At 41.3% G+C, this 23,012-nt stretch overlaps 1 protein-coding gene across 1 annotated transcript; it reads right to left on the bottom strand.

The window, feature by feature from the left end:
• Positions 1-12,412: 12,412 nt before the first annotated feature.
• Positions 12,413-22,571, bottom strand: znf296 (zinc finger protein 296). Its single transcript, XM_041994130.1, has 3 exons — positions 22,302-22,571; positions 19,747-20,109; positions 12,413-15,883 (listed from the first exon to the last, which is right to left on the bottom strand). Exons 1-3 carry the CDS (start codon positions 22,351-22,353, stop codon positions 14,079-14,081), a joined length of 2,220 nt encoding a protein of 739 aa, XP_041850064.1. The 5' UTR covers positions 22,354-22,571; the 3' UTR covers positions 12,413-14,078.
• Between the last annotated feature and the right edge of the window lie 441 nt (positions 22,572-23,012).

Here is a 23,012-nt window from a genome sequence, read left to right as displayed (position 1 = left end):
ACACATTCTGGTCATCAGATTGTGAAAACATCTTCTAATTTTATAGCAGCACACTCTGTGTGTTCACATCTACACATTACAAACTGTGACAACTCTGTAGCAAACAAGACCACAAAGTAATGTAAAAAAGCCAAAAAGCTGTCTATTTACATTTACAATCAAACTGTTGACTCCTTATGACAAAAGAGGACTTGTTAAACCTTTAATGGAGCCATTAGTCACAACTTTACGATGGTTGTTATGTTATAAAGTGGTACCTTGGTCATCTCTTAAATAAATACTTTTAATTAACTTTTAAAAAACCCTATATTTAAAGACAATTAAATACTTTTTCCAATATTTTTTATTTTGCAGTAATTTGAGACCATGAGTTATTGGTACTCAGTTTTTACTGTGACAAAATCTTGAGACAGTCTTTTATACTATGTGGTTTTTGCCTTGTAAATTTTTAGGAAATGTTGCTTTGGCCTCCTTCTGTGTGGACCACTTGTGAACTTCACCATCATTTGTATCTCTCTCTTTAAGTTTAGGTGGACATCCATCTCCAGTAAACTCTTGTACTCGTCAGGCATCTCAAGCCATTCCTCCATCACACGCCTGATTACACCAAAAACGTGAGACTGACCTGGACTAAACAAACAAGAAGAATAGCGACACAGATCCGTCTAATGGTCACCGTTTAACTCCATTCATGTGCTCTCCATTATGTCGATATGGTCTTTGAGGACAGGATTATGGGAAGCCTCGGTGACAAAGGTCAGAGGGCCGAGCAGACACTCCCACACCTCCATGACCTGCTCTGATCCCACGACCCCGGCACCAGCGACCCCTCCGACCCCACTCACCCTCCCTGCTGGTTAACCGGCTTTGTCCCGGCCCGTTTTCTGCCGCATCACTCACACACATCACAGCAGGAAGAAGGGAGATGGAGAGAGGTTCCTTATCATCCCTCTGCAACAATCAAATCTCCACAATAGAAAAATATGGTGAAGAAAAACCATCTGTGGATTTATTTTTATTTTAGACTTTCTCATGTTTTATACTTTTATAAATTCTATTTTATAATATTTTTCAAATAAAATAAAAAAACAAAAATCATGCAGAAAAAAAAAAGGCTCAAATTAAGTGCATAGTCCAAAAATGAAGCTACATGAAGCATTCAGGAGGACCAGGGGTCAGGTGTGATGCCTTTCATCACTGAAAGAGTTACAAGCTGAAACATCAAGATTGGGGCAAGAAATACCTGAAAACAAAGGTTTAAAAGACTTTATAAACAGATGAAAAGCTTGCGAGAACCAGATGACCGGATGAATCTGTGCTGGATCCCTGATGGACACAGTGCAAAACCTCAGGTCAGGCACCAGAAGAGTGCGATAATGAAGGATGAACCAGTTTTCAGACTTTTTGCATTTGAAGGATTGAAAATATCAAAAACCTGCTACCAAATTCTCAAAGATGCTTTCTTAAAAGAAACATCCAGCATCCTGAAGAACTCTTCAGGGCTCATTAACTGTTTGAGTGTCATTCTGAAGAGAAACATAAAGGTCTATCAAAGCATACACCACAGGGTAATAATAGATTTTTTATTTCCCCCCAAACCATTGCCACAATAATATGCAACTAATTCTGTGTAATTTAAGAATGTTAATACATTCAGTGATATTTTTTGTTATCTTTATTGTGGTATAGCTTGTCATACCACAACAGAACTGGATTTATTCAGATTTTTAAAAAATTTATTTTACATTTTTATTTTCAAGTCATGTATTTGCAGACATTTCTGTGGTCAGAATTTAGTTGTAAGGTTGTATGTAAGTATTAAATAAGGCCATGATTTCTGCAGGAACATGTTCCATTACATGCATCCAGTTATGACTTACGCTCATTCCCGCTTTGAAAGCTGTTGATTCTTCTATGTTGACACTAAAAGGTGTATGAGCTGAAACAGTTACTTCAGATAAACATCTTGGTATGTGACTTAATGTAAAGCTAGATTTTAACATCCTTGTGAGAGGCTTAAATCACGTCAAGTCATCAAAGCTCTCAACCCTTTTCAATTAAAAAACTGCTTTTCCTTTGTAACAATATAGAAATTTGTGCAAAGTTACTCTTTCTCTGTGCTAGATAGAACTGCTGTTATTTACAGCACATGCATCTTTATACTTTCTTTAAAAGTGGATTCTGCATATTGTGCCACATTACGCTTTGTTAGAAATGCAAATTCACTCAATCACCATTGCATCTTGTGTGATTTTTAAAAATTTTTTATCTACCACATTTTTTATTGATTTAGAAACTTTCACAAACAAGCACAAAATACTGATGTTTAAGAAAAACCCTGCACCAGAATTGCTGAGACCTCAGGCCTTGCATACTCTAGATAAGGTTTTATGATCCGTCTTTGAGTGTACTATGCATGCTGAATAGTTCAGTGATACCAAATCTAACAGCAGTCTCTGCCATCCCTTAACAGTTGGTGTTTTGTTGTTGATCCACTGCAGTAAAATGTTCTTCCTTGCAGCAAAGGTTAAAGCACAGTAAATTTTCTTAAATTCAGATGCTATAGCTCTGTTTGGGAGTTCCAAAAGAAGAAACTGGGAGTCCATTTGCAACTTTACTCTAAATATCTTCTCCATTTCCAGTAAGACATCAATATATTTGCAACTTGTGGCATGACCAAAAACAATAGTAATAGTACCCACTTCCATCTCTAATTGAAGACAAAGAGGGAAAAGAACAGGATTGAATAAATGTCTTGATAATGTTAAGTGGTAAAAGGTTGACACAGCCCGCCTTAATATCCTATTTTATCTCAGATAAGATTAATAAATATTAAACAATAAATCACTCAGTGGGTATTTGCAGAGAGAGGTCTCCACATCCACCCGAACCGAATCTGGACTGTTTGCAATCTAATCGAAAATCACATGGGCACAGAGCTGATATATTCTGATACTGGATAAATCTAATACCCCCTCATGTGTGAGGCAACTGCAATGTGGCCATTTAAAGTTTAGACCTCAGCTTGCTCTGTATTAAAGAGCTCAACCAGCATTTTAATCCCATTATTATCTTGTTTGACAATATGGGGATCATATGAATTAGATACAGCAATCCTGGCAGTATATTGATTCTAAATTCCCAACCAAGACACAGGGAATGTGTTCCATCTTTTCAATTCCACTCTTACCTTCTCAAACAGTGGATCAAAGTTTGTCCTATATATATGCTCAAATTTAGGGGTCACAATAATACCTATTGCCTCAGATTTTATCAGATTAATAACAGAGATGTGACGTTCATGAACGAATCGATTCTTTTGAACGGCTCTTTTAAATGAACGATGGGAACCGATTCACAACTGTGAGCCGTTCATTTGTGAGCCATTCTTTTTATATACAATTTTTTTACACTGCCTTCATCAAATGCAATCAAATAAAACATTATTTATAAAGCGCTTTCATGCTATATGCAACACAAAGTTCTTTACATGATTAAAAACATAAGAATAAAAACACTCAATGAAATCTTTCACACAGTCACACGCACACACATATACACACACACACCAAGCCCAACCCCACCCCACCCCCCTTCGAACTAAAAATGAATGAATGAATAAATAAGTAAATAAGAAGTCGTACAGTTGAGTAAAATGAAAATAAAATAAATAACATTTGTGACATCATAGAAGTCTGATGTCCAACACGCTCCATTCATGTGAAGCATCTATGGGCAGAGAGTATTGTTTGGAAACAAATACTGTGAGTTCTACCCAAAACATTTACTAGAATTTGCACTGACTGCTCAGGTTTATCCTTTTTAATCTATATTTTTCCTATAATTTTTTAATCTTGCATAGTAGATTTCATAGAGGTACATATTTTGATTGTTTGTCATTCTTATATATTGTGAAATTTTGTAAGATATTGTGAGAACGAGCCAGTCTTTTGAATGGCTCTTTGAAAGGAACGGCTCCTTAAGATCCAGCTCCCTTCAAAGAGCCAAAAATCCCATCTCTAATTAATAATATAACCTGCAAACTTTCTGAATAGTCCATAAGATTTAACAGTGCTGGTATTCACTTCTTAGGCTGGGAAATAAATATCAAATCATCGTCTGCATATAAGCTTATCTTATAGTGCACCCTATCCAGTTGCAGCCCTTGTATCAGAGAATTCAACCTAATGCCGTCTGCCTATGGTTCTATGGCAATGGCAAACAACAGGGTTGACAGGGGACAACCCTGCCTTGTTCCTCTGTGCATTGTGAAACTATCTGATCTAAGGTCATTAGTCAAAACAGCTGTTTAACGATGATCATATAGTACTTTAATCTATTTAATAATATCATAACCAAACCGAAATTATCTAATGAATAAGATAAATGATCCAATTCCATCTGGTCAAAAGATTTTTCCACATCCAACGAGAGCACAAGACCATCTACGCTGGAAGACTCAGAAGAAGCCTAACACTATTACAAGATTTTCATCCTTTTATGAGGATTAAACTTATTAAATTTTCAAGACAAGTGGCCAAAAATATTTTTTAAAGTATTTTCCAATCTACATTAAGCAGCCCAATTGTTTTATATTATGAGCAGAATTCCCCCCCCCACACACACACCTTTTTTTTTTGTTTTGTTTTTGTTTTTTTTTGTTTTTTTTTTTAAGTAAGGAAGAAATTAGCTTCCTTTAAATACTGAGGCAGCTCACTTTCCAAAAATGAATGGTTGAACATATCTGGTGTGGGGCCTACTAATAAGTCACCAAATTCTTTAAAGAATTCACTGCTTAGTCCATTGGGCCCTGGGGCTTTTCCACAGTGCAGATCCTGGCTTTATTACCTCTTTCTTAGAAATAGGAGCATTCAGTGCCATTTGATGTTCCATATATATATTGTAGACAAGCTCAATCTAGAGAATAAATTCTCCATTAAGCAGTATTGGGATGAATAAAGTACTTCTATTCTATTCTATTCTATTCTATCAGCAGTGACCTGACTTTCTTCCTTGGCTAAACTATGTCTCATTGATAACTTTTGTTGCATTTACAGTGAGAGAAGATACACATCTGAACAGCACTGAAAGGCTGTGGTTTCTGCTTTATGAATGTGGGTACAGTCTGATGAAGAAATGGATGAAAACTCAATGGAAGCTTGTATTATTTATTTACACTTACTCTAAATAATGCAAATGATGAAGTTATTTGGGAAAAGTTACTGTAAGCTGTTTGCCTTCCAACTCTGCACAACTATAATTTGCAGTCCCCTGTGGAAAGCAAATATGACTTTTCCTTAAACATTCAGGCTTGAGATATCATAGCATTTTAGACTACCTAAAAACTGTATTTCTTCATCACTTCAATTAATCCCAAAGAGGTTTACTTACTAATTTTGCTTGCAGTGTATATGTTGACTGAAACAAATAAAGGCTCTCTGGACATGAGAATAAGCACATCTTTAGCTAAGTTAGCTGAGCAACCCTCAGCTGCACTGATAAACTGCAGCCAGCAAATTAAACAAAAGACAAAGAAATTATGGAGAAAATATGGGCTATATAAAGACTTATAGAACTGTATTAGTGGTTGTGGACAATTGTTGCATATGGAGTCTCTGGTTCTTGCAGTCAGGTGCTGCGGTTCACCTGCCTCTGGGCCTTTCACCTGTCACAGGACTGAACTCTGCATCCTAACCTTACTATTTTCCCTATCAAGGCTGCAGCTGGTCGAAAAACCGAACCGGCTGAATATGTATATGGATTTGTGTGTGTACCTGTGTGATCACCTGAGCAACTCTGTATGGCTCCCTCACGTTCACAAGTAAGGTCACTGGGTGCACGATCAGTGTAACATGAATGCATTGTGAAAGACAAGAGTAACAGAGGTTGAAAGAGCAGTTTATCAGAGAGCGTTTGAGCTGGCAGATGTTTGATTACCTCGTCTATTTGGTCTTCTTAGGGTTGTCTATTTGGTCTTCTTAGGGTTGTCTATTTATCTTTAAAGCACTACAAATGAAAATAATGAAAAAAAACCATTTAAAAACATCTTTAGCTACACCTTGTTAAGCATGTTTCTTTACACACACTATAATATAAAGATGTAACATACAGTATAATTCTCCATAATCACTTGTATTGTATGTTATTGAATTTAATCAAACTGTAACATGTATAAGCAAGCCTGTTGTGTAAAGTAGCAGGAGCAGTTGTAGTTATGATTTGTGTAGTTTTAGCCTGGAATAGCTGCAATGGCTGGTTTAGTTTATGTTGCTGATCTTGTTTGTTGCAGGTGTTGCTCTACTTGTAGTGGTTGGTTCAGTTGCATGTTTTAATCTTTGTTTTGAGCTTCTGCTAACCCAGGTGCTAACAATGAAGTGCCTGATTGGCGCTTCATTAGCAGCACCTATGAGCACTGGCCCTGCTATAGCTGATAGTTGATGTCTGCTCCAAGCATGCCACGTTTGACTGATCTGGATAGGGCCCATGTCATAGGGTAACTTTAAGTTGGTGCTCTGCAAAACCAAGTTGCAGCAATTTTGGAGTTACCTCTTGTAGCATCTCCACATTTAAGGCCAAGTTCCATAGCAATGAATGTAAGAGACAGGCTGGATAGTAGGTGTCCCAAAGAAGATGACACCACAAGATGACCTCACTCTGTCAGCACGTAGGAACCGTAGGCAGTCTTCTCAGGTTTGCAGTCAGGTTTTGCAGGATAATATAGCTGATGGCTCTCTATCCAGACAATCAGGAATAGTTTGCATACAGCCAATTCCCAGTCACATAGGAAGCAGCCATGACTATACTACATCATCGGGCCTATTTGCTCTAGTGTAGAGCCCTAGAACTAGAATGTGGACATGTGGAAGAACGTTATGTGTAGAGAAGCACAGAGTACACTATGTGCTGACTGCTGCTCTGATAAGAGTAACATCTTGTGGAATGGCTTCTCTCTCTCAAAGAAAAATGGCCTTTCCTTATTGGAGAAAGACATCAAGATAACATTCAGCAATTACAATTCCTAATTTAATCTGAAATCAGAAAAAATCCTGGACTATCAAATACTGAATACTTTAAAACTATATATCTTGGTAATATTAAAAATTGTGTTGTGAATAATCACTTGCATTTGGCCAAGATTTTATTTATTGCTGCCAAGAAAGCTAGAAGAAGAAATTGGTTTAGACTGGATCCACCATCTGTAACAGAATGGCTGACCATTACTACTGAAATTTATACTGTGCAAAAAATGACCTATGCTCTCAAACTATAAGAAGACATTTTTGTTGCCAAGTGGGAAAATGGACATTATACAACAACAAAGAAGCACTTTGAATAAGTACATATCCATGGACCAGTGGACAGTCACAACCAATAATATCTCTATCTTTCTGTTTTGTTTTGTATTTTTGATCATTGCACCTTGAGTTTCACTTTGTTGTGAATATGGATTTGGAGCAAAATGTGAAAATGTTTGCGTATGAAAACTGTAATCAAAATTATTGTGTAAAAAAAATAATAAAATAAAATAAAATAAAAAATAAGATTCAGCAACCAGTATTTTACAATCTATCCTCCAAGACGTGAAAGCTTTCCTCCACAGAGTGGGGTTTATCAGCTACTACCTCCAGAATTTTGGAGCAGAGAGGATGAAATGGCTTGCGTGCAGACCTGAATTCAACCCCATTGAACACTTGTAGGGTCCGCTGTTCATGTGAGAGTGACTAATACAATCACTTTGGCTGACTTGTGACAAATGCATTGGCAGAGAAGATTTGGCAAGTTTTTCATTGGTGCAATCCACATACTCACCTCTGCTGCTCATCCTAACACATACTTTTCTTTACTTTTTTGGGCTAAGTTTATCAGATAGTTGTTCTATGTACAACCTGTCTGTCTAATCTATCAAACACATCCTTATTTGATCAGCTAAAACTAAGCCCATGACCTCAGATTTGTTTATGTTGGTTTATAAAATTTATTTGCATGATCGTTATCTAACAACAGTTTCTTTCTGTATCAATATTTCAATAACAAATTTTAGTAACTCTCTCTTCTTTTGGTTCAGCTGTTGCTGTTGTAAAGCGCTATACAAATAAAGTTTGATTGATTGATTGATTCTTTTGTTTTTACACTACTGTTGCCTACATCAGTTAGCAACAGTACTACCTTAAACTCTGTACAAACTGAAGTGACCTTGGAGCTCATCCTTGTCTTTCTCTGGTCTCATTATTCTGGCCTGAAAGGAGCTGGATTGACGTATAACTGCCAGGGACCCTGCCGCCTCTCAACTTGTCCTCCCACACTGCTAGAGGTGGGAAGGGTGGGAGGGATGAGAAATGCAGTGGGTGCAATTCCAGGATTCAGATTTCACTCTGCGGTTGTTGCAGGAGGAGGGACAACTGGGAAAAGGTGGGAAATGTGTAAAGATAAAGAGCAGATATGGAGTCCTGTGGTTCATCTGACCACTAACGAATGCATCTTTCTCTTTCTTGTTATCCCCACCTCTGTCAACTCTGTTGATGAATTAATCCCAAGTCTCTGCCTCCTCCTTAGCCATTCTGAGGAGGCGGAAGACAACAGGGCAAGGTTTGCAGAGATGATTGGAGGCTTCGCACAGTATACCACAACAAATGTAATTAAAAACTCACAGTTAATTGGCTTTTTACATGATAAAGCACAATCCTCTCATACATAAGTGAGAGCCTCTCATGGCCACAGGCCTGCCCTATAGCAAACATACAGCTCATGCTTTCTCTTTGTTGATGAATGTTCAGCGCTAATCATCTTACATTTAAACTGAATTTGTGGCTGTGCCAGAAAACAGCACTTAATGTCTGTAAATTGCTTGAAGAAGAGGAAGATGGTTTAGTCAACAATTACTTTTAAGTTTGAAACAGATACAGAGCCTGATCTCATTGGAGGTTCTCAAATTTATGACTGACGCCGTGAATGATTGTTACTGGGTCAGCCCTGAAGCTGATTTGAGCCCCCACCAAAATCTTCAGATGCAACTAAAAACTGTCTTTCTTGAATAAGCTTTTTTTTTTTATATATATAAATTATATGCTGACGATATTCAGAATAGCCACGAAGTGTGGTGGGATAGGCTCCAGACCTACTTTGAACCTATTTTAGATTAAGCAGGTATAGAAAATGGATAGCTGGATTTTCTTCTAGTTGAAGTTTGACAAAAATAGGCTCTACATTTAAGGAGAATGCAATTAAGATCAGAAGCTTTCATAAGGAGAGTTCATAACCTAGTTTATGCTTGATTTAGGAAAGTTGTGGCATTCCAACAGTTTGTATACATTTTTGTGTTTGTGTGTGTGTGTTGGTTGTAATTCAGTTTGAATTTCACTGTTGTCTTTTGTGTCCAACATATTATTTTTTTATTTCTGTAAATCCATTATATACATATAGATGCAACTAAAAATAAAATAGAATGTCCTTGCAAAGGACTCCTGAGCATTTAAATTGTCCCTCAGTCTATTTCAGTAGAATTCAGTCATGGTGAAGGTTGCTGACCTGACAGTTGTGCAGAAAACCATCATTGGCATCCTCCTCAAGGAGGGAAAGCCTCAAAAGGTAACTGCAAAAGAAGTTGGACGCTCTCAAAGTGCTGTATCAAAGCACAATAAAAAGTTGAGTGGAAGGGAAAAGTGTGGAAGAAAAAGTTGCACAACCAGCAGGGTTGATGGCAGCCTGGAGAGGATCGTCAGGAAAAGGCAGTTCTAAAATGTGGGGGAGCTTCACAAGGAGTGGACCGAGGCTGGAGTTAGAGCTTCGAGAGCCACCACACACAGACGGATCCTGGACCTGGACTTCAAATGTTGTATTCCTCTTGTCAAGCTGCTCCTGAACAAAACACGGCAGAAGCGTCTTACCTGAGCTAAAAAAAAAAACTGGTCTGTTGAGCAGTGGTCTGAGTTGTATCTCGTTTGAAAATCAAGGTCCCAGAGTCTGGAGGAAGAACGGAGAGGCAACAATCCAAGACACTTAAAGTGCAGCGTGAAGTTTCCGCTGTCTGTGTTGATGTGGGGAGCCATGCAATCTGCTGGTGTTGGTCCACTAGGCTTTATTAAGTCCAGAGTCAACGCAGCCGTCTACCAGGAGATTTTAGAGCACTTCATGCTTCCTTCAGCAGAAAAGCTTTTTGGAGATTTTAACTTTATTTTCCAGCAGGACTTGGCATCTGCCCACACTGCCAAAAGAACCAAAACCTGGTTCAATGACCAAGGATTACTGTGCTTGATTGGCCAGTAAACTCTCCTGACCTGAACCCCGCAGAAAATCTATGGATCATTGCCAAGAGAAAGATGAGGCAGATGAGACCAAGCAATGCAGATGAGTCGAAGGCCAGTGTTCAAGCATCCTGGTCTTCCATTACACCCCAGCAGGGCCACAGGCTGATAACATCCAAGCCACGCCGCATTGAGGAAGTAATTCATGCAAAAGGTGCTCAAACCAAGTACTGAGTTCATATACGTGGCTATATTCTTCAAGTGGTTTACATTTCTGTGTTTCTGTATGGTCAAAAAAAAATTTTTTTTCATGTAATATTCTAATTTTCTGAGATTTTGACTTTCGGGTTTTCATAAGCTGTAAGCCATGATAAAAAATTATAATGAATAAATGCTTGAAATATCTCACTTTGCATGTAAAGAGTCTATAAAATATATTAGTTTTCCCTTTTAAGTTGATTCCTGAAATTAAGTTTTTTGCAATATTCAATTTTCTTTTTTTTTTTTGTTTGTTTTTTTTTTTTGTTCCACCTATATATATCAACTACTCTGGTTTTATTATTTAATATTTCTGTCTTATGTGAAAGCAATAATATACATAAAGTTGCAGAATGATAATATTATGGGTTGTCTTAATGTATGAGCCATCTGATGTTTAGCATGTCTTAGCCTTGGCCAAGTATGCCAGGAATTAAATGTATCAGTACTAACACCCAGGATTAAGCCCTTAGGCTATAGCATGCAAGTAAGGGTATTCACTGCTTTTTATTATGACTCACAAACAGCCCAAGTTGTTCAAAGAAGTGCTTCACTTAACAGTTTTGAAGTGTAGACAATGAAAACACAAATTTTAAACTGTGGCGTAATAATCTCAGATGTTCTCTTTTTATGTTAATACCTATTCCTGTTAGTGTGGGCACAACACTAGCACCCCCTGTGACAGCATTGTGCCTGTCCTGAAGCATTTACGTAAACAAAAGCTCTCCTGTTGAGCTGGAACAACTATTAGATCCATGTTACCATCGCTCAGAGGCAGTCACTGGTCAGAAAACACTAGCACTTATTGGTTCATATTAAAGCCTTGTGATTGGCTTCTTTGGGTACTGACACTGACCTTTTCAGGTCTGACAGCAACTCAGATAGGTGTGTACTGCAAGAAGACAAAGGGCATACAGAGAAAAATAAAAGATATCCATTTGCTGTAGGGGATACTGTTCTATGCTCTGTATCAACTTACGTTACATAATTGGGTCCATACGAGCACCAAATGGCGTCCAACACAGAGTTTACCAGACGGAGAGATGTTACCCATTACCTGCGCTGTCCTGCCTCCTGGCTTTTATGTCTCTGTGGACAGAAAAGGACAAACGGACTTGTCTGGGTCCATGGGCCTTCTGTCCTCACTTCCTCCTTCTCCTCAATAACACAATGGTAATTGGTAGGAGTGGGCGTGTGTACATCTGGTAAAATCCCCCCACCAGTCATCCACCCACACTTCTAACCCTCCTCTTCAACTACCCAGCCCCCACCCTGTTGAAAGCTCATTAAAAGGCCGTCTGTTAATGAGCTAGAGGAATCACAGAACTTCATTTTCATCAGAAGGGGTGGGGTTAAGACCTGAGACGCTGGTGCAGAGGTTTCTATACCCTTAAAATGTAGTCAGCAATTTTAACACCCCTTCAACACTCCCCACCCCTAACGTGCTCCTAATGTGCCCACAAATAATAATCCTAAGATAAGATAGGAGCGTTCCTCACCATCTTATATCCTGAGAAAGTCTGGTCACCCCTGTCCCATCCTATCTCACTGCACCAATCCCAGAATATACAGTGTGACTAACATCAGGTTAAATATATGTACATACATACATACATACAATGTAGATCATACTTTCACACCCCCAGCTGAATTGCGTTAGTGTTTCTAGATGAAGCGAGTAACATCACAAGGATGTAAACACGGAGTGAGGGTTTCTAATCCAAACATGCACATTAAAAATGAATAAGTCAGCACTGACTGTGGTCCTCAGAGAAACGACCCACACTGACTGAGACAACATCCTGGTGAAAAAAAAGACACTTAAAGTAGCTTTGTTGTGAATCCCAGAATAAAGAAAAGATCAGAGAAAAGCAAAAACAGGACACAGGAGGGAGAATAAAACAACCACATAAAACATTTTACCTCATTTCTTTATTGAGGCTCCTTGTGACAAGGTTAATTACAAAATTGTGTCAAGTTTACAAAGACAGAGCAGAATAGCTTCACAATAGCCAGTTTTGAGCCTAAAAGGAATCAAAAAGGAATGCTGGAAGAAATTAAGCGCATGTAATAAGGACAGGTAGATATTATTATGAGCAACAACAATAAGGATTGCAACAGCAAGAATCTATATACAAAATATTATCCCTGAACAGTTACACTGTATTCGCTCAGAAATCACTTTGAAACAACACACACCACAATTTGATCAGATAATGTAAAGTCATATCAGTAGTCATGAAAGAGGTGGCAACAGTCTGTTTGAAGGTTTCAATTCTCAAGTTTAACTTGTGTTTAAATCCTCATTGGTCACACACAATGACCTTCCAGAAGCTCGACACTGATTATGTCCGATCGAGTCATGCATGTGACGCAAGATCACAGCAGGGGCTTTGAGCGTTACTAGAGGATTTTTACCCAATAAGTGGTCACACGCACTTAAACTTTCACACCACTCACTTACCCAAGTGCTCGCTTGGCGGCCTCTCACAACACTCGTCAAAATCAACTAGCTACGCTGTACCTGTCGACCCTGTAGCTCAGCAGTGATACAGATTTTTTCAGTTGCACAAGCACCACGAACATGCAGCATCCATAAATTAGGACGAATTTAAAAACAAGCAAAAACAAAGTCTCAACGGCTGCAAAACATGCACAAGCTTAAATCAGTCCGGCACTTTACAAATGTAAACAATGAAAGAGAGGAATTACCATCACAATAGTTCAGAGAAAAATTATATACACCCGTTTCACATGTAGGTAAAATTGCTGTTTTTTTTATGCATAGAAACTAATACAAAAACATCAGCAAATGAGACTTGAAGTCTCCATATTCACATTTATAAAATCAGAAGCAAAAAGAATAAGAGAACAGAAAATAATCCACACAAACTGTCACAAAGTCAGGAGCACAACCTTGTTCAGCCCCCTGAGCCTTGTAAACATTAAGTGACAAGTGTTGTGACAACCAAGCGCTTTTAAAAAGAGGAGTGTGAGAAACTGCAGGCAGACAGTGTTTGGATTCATTTCAGCTCTGTGTCCGTTCAAAAGTCTTTAGTCTTTAAAAGGTCTTCTCAAAAGAAAAGAGCTAGGTAGAACAACATGACCTCCTTCTATTTGCTGGTGTTGAATAACGTATTTTTAAGCCTTTTTTCTTTTTAAATCAATATAATTTGTTATGCGTGTTATCTGAACGTTATGATCTGTTTCCATCTGTCCAGTGGGTCACCAAAGACATAAATCACACGTCTTTTGCATCCTGCGCTGCAACATGGTGATCAGTTTCCTGTGTCGGTGTGGACTGTGGCAGTTCACTTCCTGTTCATGAGCTATGGTAATCTCCCTGTTGAATGTCATGGCTTTGTTTTTCTCTGTGGTCTGAAGAACTGTAGGCATGTAGTTTCAACCAGCAGCTTTGCATACAATTGTGAACAACTGGTGGCTGCAGTGGTACCTTGGGGCTGGCAGGCAGGACGTGGCTACCTGCTGCTTTCTACAGTAGATCTGCTTCAGTTTTAATTGCATGGGCAAGTTAAATCTTATACAGTGCTATTTTTCCTTTGTGGCCGAGTACAGCTCTCAGAGTGTGGACATCAAAGCTAAGCTTGGATCTGCACTGCTTTCACATGGGAGATCTTCCACGCTGGCAGAAGGTCCTCTGCCCTCCACACATTCTGCCAGGCTTTGCCCATCCTCCATCTTCATGTTGCTCACCGCCTCCATGCTGCTCACCACATTGCTTAGCATTTTGTTATCCAGGTCTATTTGATCTAAAGTGGCCTCATCATCTTCCATTTTCACCACCACAGGTTCTTCCCCTGCCCTTAAAGCTGCTAAAGTGTCTGCAGCACTGGCCTGTGCATAAGCTCCCACACTGGCATGACTCAGGCCATGAACTTTCTTCAGGTGTTTCTCCAAGGTGGCGTAGACAGTGAAAGGAACTGAACACAGTTGGCACAAAAAGGAAGCCTTTGCTCCCTGGGCACCATGGGTTTTCATGTGGCGTGTTAACTTTGAACTCTGGGCGCAGGCGTAGTTGCAGAGGCCACAACGGTATGGCCGTTCACCCGTGTGACTACGACGGTGAACAGTCAGGTTGCTGCTGTTTCTGAACTGTTTGCCACAGTACTCGCATGCCTCATCTTTCTTTTTCTTACCAGTCAGTCCAGCAGATGTATTGCTATTTCCTCCAGTGCTCGCCCCTCCTGTGACGCTCCTTCGCTCATTATCCCTCTGCCACTCCTGCACAACCTCGCTGACTGTAGCTGAGCTCCACTCTTTCTCCCTATCCCTATCAATGAGCTCTCCTCTTTCATTTTCCCACTCTCCGACTCCTCGCACTCGGTCGCCCATCTCTGGACGTTTGGGTGTGCAGTTGCCACTAGCAATGCCGCTCTCACCGCTCCCTCCTGTCTCTCCGCTCTCCAATGAGCCTTCAGAGGGACTGGCACAGGGTGAGGTGTGCTGGGGCTCTCCTTGTCCCTCTGCTTCCTCTTCACCTCCCTCTCCTCCCTCTCTCCGGCGTTGGTACAGCCTCAACAGCTCCCTGTCTGGTGGTCTTAACTGGGAGGTCAGCAGCATGAGGCCTGCAGGTATTGAAGGGTGTTTGGGGAGTGTCAGGTCAAGCTCAGAAGCACCTGGAGCTCTTAGATCTGTACCAATCATTGACTTTCCCATGATTCCAACTGGCTGCATCTGAAGCCTCCCTCTCACCCCCTGCCTCCCAGCATCTTCCTCCGTTATCATCATCTCCCCTGACTCACACCCATTTCCTCCACCTGCCTCTTGGTGATGGCTTCTTATATGGCGAGCTAGCTGTCCGCTTTGGCCGAAAGCCAGCCCACACACTCCACAGTGATAGGGCTTTTCACAGGAGTGAGTCCGGCGATGGGCAGACAGGGCACGCAGCGACTGGAAGTTCTGGTCACACATCCCACAGTGGAAGTCGGCCTGAAGCCCACCAGTCTGAGGAAAAGGTGAAGCTGCTGGTGGAGACGAGGATGGTGACAGCATAAGGCCTCTGGGAGAGCTGCCACTGGTGTTACCCCCCTCAGCAAGCTCCTTGAGCCGCACTGAGAAGTTCACAGCCTGCAAGTTGCTGGTGGTGGATGTTGTGTGTGCCTGACGTGAACGGCGTCGAGAAGAGGGCTGGAAAGCTGAGGCAAGAGCTTGGCTCAGCCGGCATGGGTCCAGAACTGCTGCAGCAGATTTGTGCTCTTTAAGACCCCCTCTTCCTCCTCCTCTTCTCATGACTGGGTCATCCTCCTCATCCTCTTGGTAGATGCTGAAGGAATGTATGTGCTGAGCATGCTGTAAGAGTGCCCAAGCAGATGGAAAAACAGCTTCACACTGCTGGCAGGTGAAATACAACGGCTCCTCTGGTACTGCAAACAAGAACAAACAGGATGGAAATAGTGATTTCATTGGTCAATGGTAAAAAAAATAAAATTAAAAAAATCATAAACATCTTCAATTCTTTCTACAGATAGATTCATAGAAAAAAACCCACTTGGGAACAGCTTTTTCAAGCTGAAAGAAAAATATTGCATTCATGTGAACTGTGTTGCCTCTTTATAAATCCAGCAGACACAGAGTAACACAATCATTTGAGTTTGTGTCCACAATTATCTTTATCTATGTGTATCTACTAATATATATCTGCTATTTTTGTGTGCATATACTGTATATTAGATGTGTTACAGTGTGCTACGCTGTGTCAAGAAAATGTCTAATAGGTAAACCACAAAGGTGCCCTCTGCTGGTAATCAGACAGATATGCAATTTCAAGCCACATTCACTGGCTTCATTTGTCAGACCAGGAGGCTAACTCAGTCTTTCATAAGACGTGAGACAATATGCAGAAAATTGCATGCCTGCTAACTGACTGTGACCATAGAAACCTATGTGGGACACTGATTCATAGTGCAAATGTATGAAATAGTTCTTGTAAATGTAAAAAATAGTTGGGTGTACCTCCTGGACTACTGTAAGAATGTAACCTGTAGCTTGATGTGTGTCTCTCCTGGGCTACCGGTTTTACAAATCTGATCTATAGAGCATCTATGGCATGTGGCCGTTAAAAGTGACTGCATGAAGGGGAGGGGGGGAAAAATACACACCCACGATACCTGCAGTTGTGTGTGTACTTGTTTACAACTGTGAAAGTCCAAGCCCTTTAGGGCTGAAAAAACTGAAACTGAACTGAAAGATAATTACTTGCAGTTTTATCCCTTCCAACAACCCCTTTCACATACAAACAGATGATTTCTCATAATGTAAAAACAGTAATTTTAGCAGCTTTTAAGTTATAATACCTGCACACAAGTAACATGATAAAAGCTAAATCTAGCAGGGGAGTATTGCAGGAAGATTAGTCTGAATAACTCAGAGGTCGGGGGGGCTGGATGATAATGAACCTGGCCAAAATGGGGGCAGAAACAACGGAAAGGTGTGAGGAAAAGTATGACCCAAAGCAGGAAAGAAAAATGTGGAGAACTGAGGATCCAGAAGTGGGGAAGGCCAACAACATGTCACAAAGTGCATCTGGAGATATTTTTATATTTGGATAGCTTTGTCTCCTAACTGAGAGCCAATCTCCAATTAAGCTGCAAATTGCTAATTAGCAGAACGCAGAAAACTAACGCTTTATGTAAATCAGGCACTGACTCAGCCTGCTTGACAAATGAGGCCTTTCTGCATAAATCAAAATTGGAGAGAAGATCCCCAAATTGAGGGGAAAACAGTCTTTTACACTTTCTTTTTTTTTTTTAGAGGTTCAAAGCCGACTCTGGTATAAGCCTCTTTCATGTTTCCTCAAGTCAAATCCTTCTGTATTTTACTGGAGGGGGGGAGGAGAGTGAAGATGAAAAAGAGAGCAACTGTTTCTTTCTCTTTTTCCCCTCTCCCGCCCTCCCTCTGTCTGGAGACGAGAGAAGCTGTGGTGTTCATGTCCTTTAACCTAGCCTGAGGAGAAACCCAGAAGAAGTTGAGATACTTCTTTTAAAAATAGGGTGAAGAGCAAGAGAAGGAAAAAAATGCAGAGCGATAGGTAGGTCAGGGCTCAGGAGATAAAAAGAAAATGAGATAAAAAAGATTGTAATGTAGCGTGGGGGGCCAAGAGACACCACGAAAAATATGTCACCCCTTCGAATTGTACTTGAGACCCATCCTCCAACCCCAACTCTCCTCACCCCACGCCCCCCAAAAACCCACCAAATCTCTCCCTGAGGGTGAGGGGGGGAGGCTTTTGTCTCGGGGTCCTGGAGTGAAACACAATACCCAGCCGGTTTCTCTCTCCTTCACTCTCTCCACTCACTCACTCCTTTTTTTTTTGTAAGGATTCCCATTTGGCCCGGGGTAGCACTTGAATATTAAGCAGAAGCAATAACTACTAATTAAAAATGCAGATTGGCTGGGAGCACTAACGAGCAGCAGGCAGAATCTCTTCTCCCTTGGGAGGCAGAGGGAGGAGAAAAAGAGAGGAAAGGGAGGAGGGGGGAGAGAAATTGAAAGAGGGCAAAGCAAAAGTGTGTTGAAGATGGGGGGGAAGAAATGGGGAGGCGTTGGAGATGAGGAAAAAAAAACAAACAAGGAGAATAAATAAAAAGGAAAGAGACAGATGCACACGGCTCTTCAGTAATCCATCCCGCTCTACCCCCTTTTCTCCTCCATCCTCGCCGCTTCTCTCTTATGAATGCAGAAAATAGATGGAGGGCCGGTGTGTTGTGGGATAACTGCTCTTTCACTTTCAGTCATCTTTAAAGACACACAAAACAGCTCACCACTCGAGTCAAACACCTTCAACTTGCAGGGCAGCAGGCGTCCCTTTTGAAACCCACACATCCAGCAAACTTTGTCACAATTGAAGGAGATAAAAACTAAAGCCGGGTTCAAAATATGGAACTTTAAACAAATGCAGCCAACGTGCATGAATAAAAATTTAATCCAAACTTATCTATTGCATTATTCACAAGCTGTCGTGCCCTTTCCCTTGTCATCTGGTGCACGTGTTAGTTTGTTGTATAATACTGCGGGCAGCAAATTACCAAACTGTTATATTCCCTGACTGCAAGCAAGAGATGAAAAAACAGACTGAAACAGAAAAACATGCAAGGTTGTGGACAAACGGAAACGGTGTGCACACACGTCCCTCGAGCATAGCATGAAGGAAGGAACTGCCAATGTGTGTGTGCATGATGGAGAGTGTTTCAAGATGTGCAAAGGGACACTCGTATCTGACGTGTGTGTGGCAAGATTCTGTGTCCATTTGCAATCATTTATCCATCAGACTCTGAACCCTTTCTCAGTTTTGAGACAGTGTCTGACCTTTACAGGGAAAACACATTACCTCTCCATCTCATATACACATTTTTCTCTAGTGACATGAAATTCTTCAAAAGGATTTTAATGAGAATCCAGGAATTTCTGATCTACCTCACCGTGACATATTATTTTTGGCATCACAGCATCCTCAGTCACATTTTTGCTCATCTTCTCTAAATGAAAAGGAAAAAGCGTGAAGAAAAAAATACCTTTAGGAAAACTGGTGCTAATGTATTACATGCTTTAGACTGAAGAAGAGAAACAAGACAGAATCTAGAAAAACAAGGGGAAGTAGAGGGAGAGCAAGATGAAGAAACAGCAGGAGGAGAATCCCAGGAGCTCAGGTGGCTCAGCCTGGGGCAGAACAGTGGGAGATGGCTGAGGAGCTGCACATGATGCAATGCTCTCCATTACAGTGTCATGACAGCGAGGAGAGCTGCAAGATCTGTCTCACATCCACACCCCTGACCATTTCATACTGCAGTGCAGAACTACGACGAGCACGCCCCTTCACAAACCAAAGGGAAACATTCTGGAGTTTAGGGTAGTTGGTTTTAGTCTCTGCTGACCAGGTTGCAGTGGGTGACAGGCAGGAAGAAACATGTTTACCTGGCCACTCCACCTCAGAGACTGACAGCCAGGGATATGGGAAGGAGCTCAGGTGCTCGACACGAAGCCCTCTGGGACCCCTGGTGCCCTCTGAATGTTCCTGACACCTATCCTTTTCACACAATTAGCCCACGCGTCAGTAACCACGCAGGTCTGCTAATGGCAACGGCTAGTTAATGAGCTGGACTCGAGAGGGAGGAGGAGCAGTTGTGAGATGAAGACAAGCCAAGTTGAAAAAATTTAAAACAAAACAAGAAAAATACAGAGTCACTAATTAACAACCTGCCACCTTCTTCTGCCTCCTCTATGCACTCACCTGATTTGCTGTGCTCTGCTCTCACGCTCATACCTAGCTCCTCCCCCCAGGCTCCGTCTCTGGCCGCCCCTCGCCGCAGCTCGATGAAGCCGGGTGCCGGCTCGACGCTGGTGGCCTGCTGATGCCTTGCTCGGCTGGCAGGTGAGGGAGGAGTGGCACTGGTGTTAGGGGCTTGATTTCGTGAGCTGCAACCTCCTTGTTTGTGCTGGATGAAGGCCAGGATGTGTGCCAGGGGGAAGGCCTGGCTGCACTGTCCACAAGTTAGGAGGTCTCGACCACTGCCAGGGGCTCGAACCTGTGGAGGAGGAGGTGGAGGACGATGATCACCTGATGAGCCTGTACCATCCTCCCCATCAGTGGTATCTGTGGCAGGACAAAAAAAAAGAGAAAAAAAAGATTATGACCACATAAAACTGTTTTGTTCTTCGGTGTTGAGAATAGAATTAAAGACAAATCATTCAAATTATGTTTCCAGAATTAGTAGATGAACTAATAAACTGCTTAAGTGTGCATTTTATCTTGTAATGTTACTTTAAAACTAGTAAGATGAATATCTCTGAGGAAAGAAAAGACTTTTTGCTTCCTGAAAATAGAATTCTTGGTTCTATTTAGATATTTTTTACACTTTAATTTCCACAATTGCTGCACATACATAATGTTTTACATGGAACACAGACAGGTGTTCGTTGTAAGGTGTCTCATAGGAAAATAGTTCATTTATACATTTTCACAGCATTTAAATCACCAGTTCATGTCTGAAATCTATATGCATATGTCCAATATTCAATTAGCATACTGCATAAACATAAAGCACCACATTCCAGTTAATATTGATTTTTGTGAGCTCGTAACCTTGCTGTTATAAACTGCAGACATAGTTGTTGACCTCAATGGAAAAAACAAACAGGCACGGTGATTAAAAGTGCTAGTTTCAGTTATAAGCTCAATGAGGCCAATCTGCTCAAACAACACTGACCACTTCCTTTAACCAGTTACAGATCTGCTCGCTCTGGCTGAGGCAGCTGGGTGCAAGAGAGGAGCCCAACGGTCCATCTCTGCACAAGCTCACACATTCTAATATGACTGCAAACCAGTATAGAAATGACTTATTATGAAGATGTAAGATCATGACTGAGGCGTTCACCTTTCACTCAAAATAAAACGTTGCCTTACCAGCTGCAGGCAGCGGGAGTTTCTCAACAGGAAGTGGATTGCAATAAAAGAGAAAAACAGTGACTGAAGGTGTTTCAGATAAGAGCAGGCCTTGTGTTTTTTATGTTAACACTCGTGTGCAGGGCAGCTCATCTGATTTACAACAAACAACCTAACAAATCTTATGTGGTTTGCAGTTCTGAACGCAGCTACAGTCTGCAGACAGTGTTGTGTGAGAACTTTAACCAAACCTCTGTGCAAACTACTTTTATAGCCAGTCCCTCGGCTCAAACCAGGTAGAGCTCTTTAAAAAGAAGAAGGAAGAGAAAGGGAGGGGGGGCGGTCAGATGTCTATTGCTCAACGCGGCCATGGGCACACCTTGATACCTGCTCTGGATCCACCTGCCCAGGCTGGGCAGGCCAGCAAACAGGACAGGTACAGACAGTACAGTCTGAAGTCGGATCTCGCCAGTTGCTACTCAAAAATGTCACCTTTCCTGTTTCAGGGCTGCACTGTTTGTGCAGACTTGCAAAGCGCGGTTACGCGCGCGCACTAATTCGTGCGCGTACACACACAACATGGAGTTGAGTCAGGGCCTGTGGTCACACCAGACACGCACCAGTGGTCTCCAGAAGAGAACTGTAAAAAAGACATGTTTAATTTTATGTACTCATTTCCTTTTAGCGTTTATATTGTAGAAATGACCTCAACAGTAAACAAACGGAGGCTCAATTGTAAGCAACATTTTTTACTATAATTTCACTTACAGAACATTAAAAACTCTGGTATGAGCTGACGCAGGACGGAGTCAGTGTCTTGGCTTTAAACAAACCAAGCTGATGTCTTAAAGACATATAAATAATAATAATAATAATAATAATAATAATAATAATAATAATAATAATAATAAAATAAATAATAAAAAAAACACACACAAAGACCTACTGAGAAACCTGATCATCCTCTAACCTGGAAACATTAATCATCGTGTTCGGACCTGTAGCCTCTGAGAACAACGTGCCAATAAACCGGTCCTTCCTCTACGTGAACTGCGGCAGCAACAATACACACCAGGACAAAACACGGACATTATGTGCCCTTCTTTCAACACTTCACTTATTTAGAATTGAAGATCCTTGCGGAGTTGACGGACGTTTCATAAAGACACTTTTGATAAGTCTTTCTCGTGTTTGGTTATTTAAAGAATTAGGCTATGTACTTCTCCGTAATCCATACAATATAACCGGATAACCAGTAGCTACCAGGACACATCCCACAAGCGCAAAATGGTACTAAGTAAAAACCTGTGCCCGAATTTATATTAAGCTCACATAAAACAATCACACTCGCCTGACACCGTCCCAACGTGCCCACACATATGCTTCTCTTCCGCCCGGCTTACCTTGAATTGCACTCAGGTGCTGCGGTCTGCTTCCAAGTTTGCGTCTGGACATCTCGTCGAGCGTTTGGCACCTTTTAGGGTCCCAAACCCAAACCAGACTCCGTCCAGCTGCTCCTTCTCCGATAAGTTGACCAAAACTTGAGCGACGGGGTCGGACTGATAAGAGTGTTTGGCCTCTGTCTGGGCTCGCACCGAGCTGTGGAGGCAGCGTTCAAGTTCACGCTTCTTCCCCCGCTGAGCGCGGAGGGCAAAAAGGGGCATGGGCGACTGAAAGAACCGCCCGCCCCCCCGCCGACCCTGACCCCGCCCTCCTTGGGTAACACTCCGTAAACAAGAGTTTATCACTTAAAAACGTTTTCTTCTTTATTTAAACATTGATTGTGTGTTTCAACTGAGCGTTGACTGCATGATTCAATTAAGGGTTTTAGAGCCGATGGTGCGCAACATCTAGTTCCTCCCCAGCAGCTCAGAGGAAGTACCTCACTGGTTTTTCACAGGTGTCTCCAAAAACAAAACCGGAACCAGGGTAACATTCATTTCTGCTTTTTTGTTTACCAGCCGTGGCTCTTACACACCCATTAAATACAGAAACGCTAAAAAGTTACGGGACGGCTCTTAAGAGGCTGCAGGGAAAGTCGAGACCTGTCGCCACCTCCTGGTGAAATATACGAGCTGCAGGCGCAAATAATGCCTTCCCACACGACTCCCAGC

This window comes from Melanotaenia boesemani, chromosome 9 (genome assembly GCF_017639745.1).
Source record: "Melanotaenia boesemani isolate fMelBoe1 chromosome 9, fMelBoe1.pri, whole genome shotgun sequence".
Taxonomy (NCBI): domain Eukaryota; kingdom Metazoa; phylum Chordata; class Actinopteri; order Atheriniformes; family Melanotaeniidae; genus Melanotaenia; species Melanotaenia boesemani.
This window is presented reverse-complemented; position numbering and strand designations above follow the sequence as displayed.